The sequence below is a fragment of the Notothenia rossii genome (assembly GCF_949606895.1).
Source record: "Notothenia rossii genome assembly, chromosome: 8".
In the NCBI taxonomy this organism is placed as follows: Eukaryota; Metazoa; Chordata; class Actinopteri; order Perciformes; family Nototheniidae; genus Notothenia; species Notothenia rossii.
The window spans coordinates 66,453,370-66,461,299 of NC_136906.1; the positions used below are offsets into that span (position 1 = coordinate 66,453,370).

The 7,930-nt window shown below is 40.8% G+C and overlaps 1 protein-coding gene across 1 annotated transcript; it reads right to left on the reverse strand.

The window, feature by feature from the left end:
- Positions 1 to 699: 699 nt before the first annotated feature.
- Positions 700 to 4,845, reverse strand: LOC307014695 (protein c-Fos). Its single transcript, XM_079642786.1, has 4 exons — positions 3,640 to 4,845; positions 2,885 to 3,100; positions 2,216 to 2,323; positions 700 to 2,049 (listed from the first exon to the last, which is right to left on the reverse strand). The coding sequence occupies exons 1-4, from the start codon at positions 3,766 to 3,768 to the stop codon at positions 1,339 to 1,341; spliced, it is 1,164 nt and encodes a 387-aa protein (XP_079498912.1). The 5' UTR covers positions 3,769 to 4,845; the 3' UTR covers positions 700 to 1,338.
- Between the last annotated feature and the right edge of the window lie 3,085 nt (positions 4,846 to 7,930).

The window sequence follows — 7,930 nt, forward strand, 5'->3', positions numbered from 1 at the left end:
TGCACCGCTGTAGATGATTCGGATTCCCTTGACCGTGACAATAGTGTAGCTGAGAACGAGCTATGAATAAATAATGAACCTGCCGCTTCGGCTGCTCCCACTCATTTTAAACACGATTCAATCCCCGGTGGTTGTACTTTATGTAACACTGAATCCAAAAATAAATTTACTGACATCTTTATGGACACAGCTGAATGTATTAATATTCCTCAGTTCTATTTTGACCCTCGTTTTGACGCAATGAAGTAGCCTAAATTATATCATTGAATTGAAATCTGTTTTATGAGCAGATGGAAATTAAACAGTGATCATATAAATGTATGCTCAGGATCAATTGTTTTGCTCTTGGCTTATAAACTGAGGCTGAGCTCATTCTCGACCTTGGAAATGTCACAAAGCAGCCACAAGGTCCATTAAGTAGCTGTTCTGGAGCTATTGAGAATATTTCTCAATGTAGTTTGCTTAATAAATTCAATGTATGTTCCTATTTCCCTTTTTTTCTCTAGTACTTTTTTTTTTAGATGTTCTTGTCTAAGCTTAAAAAATTGAGGTTCAAAATAATAAATTGAGTCAAGAAAGCATTTCACTAAGGTCCATAAAGAACCAGTTTCTTTGAACATTTAATCATAGACTATTATCATCAGATTATGAGACAAGTTGATCACCATTTTAGACATTTTAAAGACAAGAAACCCTTTAAATGCTCTGGAAAAACCCTTTAAACAATTGAATGACTGCTACCTTAAACTGCATGAATGATAACAAAAGCAGGATATTGGTATTGGTATATTTTAATTCCAGCGTTATACAATTTTTGCATCTGATCATATTTGATAAGTAAAAAAATAAACTATGTCATAAAATACATCTCGATAAAATACATGAAGTGGTCTTTTTTTGATGGAAAAACTTGAAAGGAAATATCATGTTAGGGGACACCTTACAGCAAGATGTGACACCTTCACACTACACATTAGTAACCCTGCTATTTCACTTGTTACAACACAACTTTTTCAACAGCATTACACATACATTAGTCTATTAAACATGATCTAACTTCACATCACATTTAGAAACACAAGATACCACCTCTTCTTGGATTACAGATGACTTGTATTTGCATGCATTTTTGTTGCCAGCGCAAAGTCTCACCACAGAGAATTGCACCAGCAGTATGGAGGAAGTCAACCCTGTTACAGTCACATTAAACATGTCATGTACACAACCTCTGATGTTCAGTTTTACACAACATCAAAACTCACACTACAAAACATTGTTTTTCGAGGGAGATATCATAGCTTGCTGGCTGGTTAGAACTTTGCATAATTAGTTTTGCATTCACAAGGCCAGAAGTGTCGGAGAGTTAAGACTATCTTTCATCGACTCAGGCGCACCCAGGCTGCCTTTGAGGCTCTCGAAGCCCTCGGCGAAGGAATCAATCTCAGAGTAATTAAACGAGAACACTGAGCGGTAATTGCTACAAGTGGGACTGGAAGACATGACTGGAGAGCTCAAAGTTTCAAGGTCATTGGCCACAGACTTGTACAGCGTTTCCCAGTCTGAGAGGCCGAAGGGCCCGCTCAGGTCAATGTCAGGGACGGATGCAGCCATCTCTGTAGTCTCTGCCATCTCCAGACTGGGCACCAAGTCATCCAAGTCATCTCCTCTTAAATCCTCCAGATCCTCCTCCTCTGCACTCGAACACAGCAGGATGTTGGAGTTCCCCAAAATGGCTGCAGCAGGGATGCAAGGGACACTGTCCATGTCTTGGCCAATAGATGCTTCTTCTACGGCTGCAGTGCTCTCTGGGCTTTTTTCATCCTCTAAGATGGACAGGAGCTGTGGGGAAGCCGGAGGATCCTGCAGCATTGTGTCAACATCATCTTCATTATCTTTCTCCTCATCATCTTCATCGTCATTGTCATTTGCAGGGAGCTTGCAGGATGGTTGGTGGGAGATCAAGACTTGCTCCAGTCTCTCCTTCTCCTTCATCAGCTCTGCTATCTCCGTCTGGAGGGCAGACTTCTCGTCTTCGAGATTGTCCGTTTCCTGAGGTGAGGGGAGGAGGAACAAATCAGAAGAATTAGTTGTCATGGCTTCTGCCTTTGGTTGCTCTGCTTTCATCCCTGCCTAATGACTACTGACATGCAGTGCTGTATGTCCTCAGCTGGTGTGCAGATCTGCTCTATATGATGGCATAAAACAGCATACTTACAGCTTGCAGAGTGTCTATCAGCTCCCTCCGTCTGTTACGACACTTTGCTGCAGCAATTTTGTTCCTCTCCCTCCTGATCCTCCTCCTTTCCTCCTCCTCTTTGGACGCCTGGAATCAATGAGAAATAGCCTATTAATCGACATCCTGCTGCTGAGGTTTGCCATATCAGCAGTTGGCTCTCTAGCACCATTTCACTTGCCAAAAAGAGGAAGAAAAAAGATGTTCGCTGCAGTGTATGCTGGGAATACTGATCTGCTCGGTGCAGACGCTGCTCCAGTTCAGGCGTTAAAATGCTGCACCACTGGCACGGTCTAGTCGAAGACGTGAACGCGCAGTTTTATGCAATTTCCCATCCCATTCATAAACAGCGCTGTGTGCTCGTTACTCCGAGTGATTACTCGCTGCACCAATTAGACTTTATCCAATCACCTGCTATTCCCGCAGTAATGCATTTGCACTCTCACTACGTTTTAACAGTGAAACAAATTAAAACATGTTTTTTCCTATTTTACGTTATTTAAAAAATATCGCGATAACTACATGTTTCATATTAAATGCTGTCAGGGGAGAGGAGGGATATGATACGGATTATTTGACTGACCGTTTGGTTGATTTATTGGCTAACCTGTAACCTCACATTTCAGTAGCCCCTCCCCCTGCTTTCTATACCTTGTCTTTCAGCCCTTTCCTGTTGGAGGGCTTTGTCTTTTTTGCAGCCGCCGGGGAAGACGACTTGGACGAGCCGTGAGTTTTGGTCTTTGCTCGGCCGGCCGATGGGGAGACAGATGTGATGACTGTCGGCTGCACCATCCACATGAGACCCGGCGAGGTTGAGATTGCAGTCACAGTCGGAACAAAGGAGTCTGCTCCGCTGGTCTCAGTATCCTGGAAAAACCCACATCAGAAAGGCATATGCATGCAGTCAAACACTAATTTAGCTTATCTGATGAGTGAGGAACCACGCTCGTGGATGACCTATAGATGTGTCTAAATGGTACATCAATCATTTGGCAAAGAGATGCCAAAACATAAAATCAATCTATCTATCAAAATCAGATGCATGACTTGTCGTCACGTCCTAATCACTCGCTTTCTTCATCACCATCATCATCACTCAAATGAAAGGTCACGAACAAAACGTGTCTTTTCAAAGTAAACATATTACAAACAATTCCCTTCAAATAAGAATACATATTCGTGTGGTGTCTTTGCATATATCCTAGGCCTATAGAAAATATAGATTGACTGTCTACAGAATCGTTTTCAGCACGGGACAGAAAAAGGCTGTCTATGAAATGTTCTTGAATATGTGTGAACATCCTGTACCTTAACGACTTTTGCAACCTAAATTAGCCGTATATGCATGAATGATCCTGCAAGATGAGTGAGGATAAAAAATGTTGAATGATCAGATCCGCGTCTACCTTTGCGCTGTCCACTGATGATGAAAGCGAGTCAGGAGGATGCTGGCTGCACCCAGGGGTGTCCCCGCCAGGCGATGCTGTGCTACAGCTGGACGATGAGTCGAACTCAATGTTGGAGTCTGGATGCATGTTCTCGTCTAAAAATCACTGCATACAAAGATAGATTAGTCTATCTGATCTAAGTAGAAAACAGTCGTCTTAAGCCCTAACTGTATCCCATTTGCCACGTTCATAAATGGTAACTGTGCAGATAGTGGAGAGGCCCTGCCTTTTATAGTGAGCTGGAATTTTATGAATGAAATCTGTGGTGAGACCGAACCATCGCACATAGAGAGAGGTAGGAGAATATGAAAAAAAGCGAGCAGATGTTTTTACAATTGAACAATTAAATCCGTGGAATGTCTGAACAACAACTTCAGCAGCCCTTTTATTTTTACTTATTTTATGAAGTCGTGTATCAAAAAATATCGAGCCTATATTAAGTGACACCCCCGCCTGCATGAGGTGCCTATCGCCATGAATGAATAGGCCTACGTCATTTTATGTATGCAGCATCTGCATCATATACATTATGTTCCCTCTATATATCCACATATGTACACCGTATAATAATCCTATATTGAAACACAACTGTTCTTGCAGGATAAGGGATTGCAATAAATCACAGTTTAAAATATTTGCCTTTATGTTAGATAAGAACACTTGATACAAAATACAGTGCATTATCAAAGGTGTCCTAACACATTATTTTTAACAATATTACAAAACCCAGCATGATTAAATTAACACACACATCTTTCAGCACACCAGCTCATTATTTATGAACTGCTAAATGAAGTGGATCCATATATCACACTGCCTGTTTTTTTCTCAACCTGTCTCTGCATATGAATAGAGCTCCAGCAACAGAATTGTCGCTTTAGTGAAGCAGCCAATCGCCGATTGGAACGACCGAGCCATATATGGTGTTTCCGGTAGGCAAGGGGCGCGCTGTTGCGCACGGAGAACGCGCAGACGGACGTACGGCTGTGTGTGGCCCACTCACTCACACTCACAAAGAAAGTGAAACAGCGCTAAAAGTCTTGTCATGCATTGTACCTGATACAAGCGTCATTGTGCTATTTAGGACATGGAGGCGAGGGAAGCCCACTGCACTTGACCCACCGGTTTAATATCAAAATAAATATAGCCCACACTGCATTTACGCAAAAAAAAATCTATAATGCATTTATAAATACACACCATTAGGTTGTTATTGCAGAGAATGACAACATATTAAACCTCTGTTTTTGTAAATGTAACTAATTGAGTTGTGGCTGATTTCCTCGCGATGTGCACTGTTTCTTTTCCTAATGCAATTTATCGAAACCAATTATGTAAACCGTATTCCCGCTCAGCCTAAACAATCTCCTATAACAACAGGGATTGTATAGTGCTATATTTAGATTTCACATGACCTCACAGATCCTCTGAAAGGGATAGTTGGTGAATAGAGGGGGCCTCTCAAAGTTCAGAGACGGGCTGCGCTCCCGGCTGCTTCCCGGCAGTCACAGCCTCCTTTGGGTTCGTTTACCGGCACATCATTAGGTGGTCGGCTTGAGCCCATTCATTCGCCGGCGGCTGAAGACTGGAAAGGGTTCAAAGGTCGGACATCACGCCAGACACCTCTCGGAGCTCAAAGTCTTGTTTTCATCATAGCAACTTGAGCGTGAATGCGTGAGGGTATTTATAGACTCCGTGACATCAGCGTTCAAAGGTCATGTTAATTAGGCAAATAGATCATTAACTGTGCTAGCTACTGGATGATGCCTTTTCTGCCATGTGAGGGAATTTGTCCTCAAATGAAAAGGCACGGGGTATATTTATAATAAATAAAAATACAGTTGGAAAATGTATTGGAGTAACTGCAACTCTTTCCCCAAACTTTTTAAATAGCCTACAACTTCATACATTATTTCCAGATGTGCTTCTGCAATCTTATTCTTTTAATTTGAACACGTTTGGGGATTATTTGTAGCTATGTCACCAATAGGCTACAGACATGCTTAGGCTATATGATAACCAATCTTTTATTTCTAAAGGCAATACTTCTTATTTCTGAATAACTTAAACATTGTTCTTAAGGTAACACAAAGTCTAGGTCAGCATTGCTAATCGGAAGCTGCTGCTCTTGCCAACCAGTAAAACAAACTACTCCAGCAGTCCTGGAGGTAAACGGGTTGGTCGGAGTCCTCTGTCATTCCGCCGCTGTCTGTCTGAGAGCCTCAACACAGACAGAGCTCTCACTCTGACGCTGATATCAGGAACCAGGAGCGCTACTACGTGTGTTATGAGACACTGCTTAAGAGCCGGTTTCTGTTTTACTCTGTTGAGTGAGCCGTCATGACAACACAAACGATCGTTGTTGCTATGCAAAATTAGCACGTCACTGACGCGAATGGGTGGAGCGTTGCTAGGACAACCAGGAATGTTCAACATAACATGAGCGCGGGAAACAAAACTGCTTTAGCCTACATTGATGCACTTTGACACAATTAAACCAAAACACATTATCAACACTTTGTACCTTTATTATGTTAACAGTAATTCAAACTTTCTCTTACAACTCAGCCAGCCTTTACACTGTTTTAGAGGGACATTGTAAGTCTCTTTTATTTATAATGCATCTTTCACTGACACAAAGTGCTTCACATTCAATACCATTCAATTCAATGAATCAAACAAAGATACAACCCCAATAGGAAAAATAAAAATACAAAGAAAGAGGAAAATAATGCAAATGGGGTATATTAATATTGTGGCCAGAGCTATGCTGTCTGCTCATTCTTTACTTTCTATAAATGCTTAATCAACAGTAATGTTAACTGCAGAATATTGCTCACTAAGAAAACTGAACTCAATGCCCTACATATTTATTAAGAGCTACAGGAAAATCAGTTGTGAAGAGTAATTAAGTTAAACACTTAATTTGAAGAGCAATAAAATCAAAATGTTGGCTCCATGCCTATAGCGGCATTTAGTGAATCATGTAGCTCATTATGTAAATCATGAGGATTCCCTTTACCAGTTGTAGGGAAGACCTTTATGATCAAGCCTGTAACGAAATCGTTGAGAAAGGTAAACTGCTGTTGTGGAAAAGTACACACACCAAACCAGTTATCAATTTGCTCTGCTGCCAAACACACCCTTGAGAGGATTGCACGCACAATGTACAAGCCATGCCTGCGGGGAGAGCACACGCAATCACCTCTGCTCTGACATGTTCGTATGATGTTCCTGTCATTTCGTTTAGATAGCCTAGTTGTTTTGAATTTGATTGAAATTACGCATTTGCCTTTATCACATTCAAATAAACACATTTACTTAAACTCGGATAAGTATCATGAGTCTTACCCTAAAAAATTACAGGAAGGAGAGTTACATAGACATAGCCCACTTAATTAGTGTTGTGTTTTTGGCAAAGTGGTCTAAGCATTCCATCTAAGAATTTACATCCTTTCACATCTTAGTTTTAATTGTTTGTTTTGTGACGGTGATGTAGAGTATAAGTTCTTGACCTACAGCTTTTAGTTTTGGTATCTCTTTGCAGAGATCCAAATCTGCTGTTTCACCATTGCATTCAGGGATTTCTGCGTAATTTGGTTTGCATGGAGTCATGCCTTTGAGTTATACAAATGCATTTAAGGCTATTTGAAGAGACGTTAAAAAAAAAAACTGCTGCTCTGCTATAGAGGTTATTTTAATAATTATAATAACAAAATGTTCATATTGAATGTTAAAAAACACCAGCCGTTTTTTTAATGCGTTTGTTTGACAAATATAAATGTTCAAATTAATATTTGATGAACTTTGCTGTGTAGGATGTCTACATTTGTTCTTTGGTTTTCACAACAGCCGCTGTGTTTGTTGTCTTACATAACGTCATGTCGCTGTCCGCCAATCTCACATGGTGTAGCCCACTTCCCATCATGACCCGCCCCTTTTTTACAGGATGCACCATATATGGGAAATGACGTAGCGGGGATCCCTGGAATATTCCATTTCTCGAGGCTGAGTTTAACAAATATTTCTAAATGTTACGTTTAAACTTCAAACAAATCACTGATATACGTTGTATAATCACGCGTTAGTGTTTTAAAAACAATGTTTAAGAAATATATGGCTTTATTTTAGCGTTGTTATGTGTGTGTTCGTGTGTTTTTTTTCCTCCCGGTGTCAAGTAAATAGCGCGCCCCTTTGCCTACGTCATCGGCCCTTCCTTCTGCCTTCTCATGCTATAAAATGCTCCGAG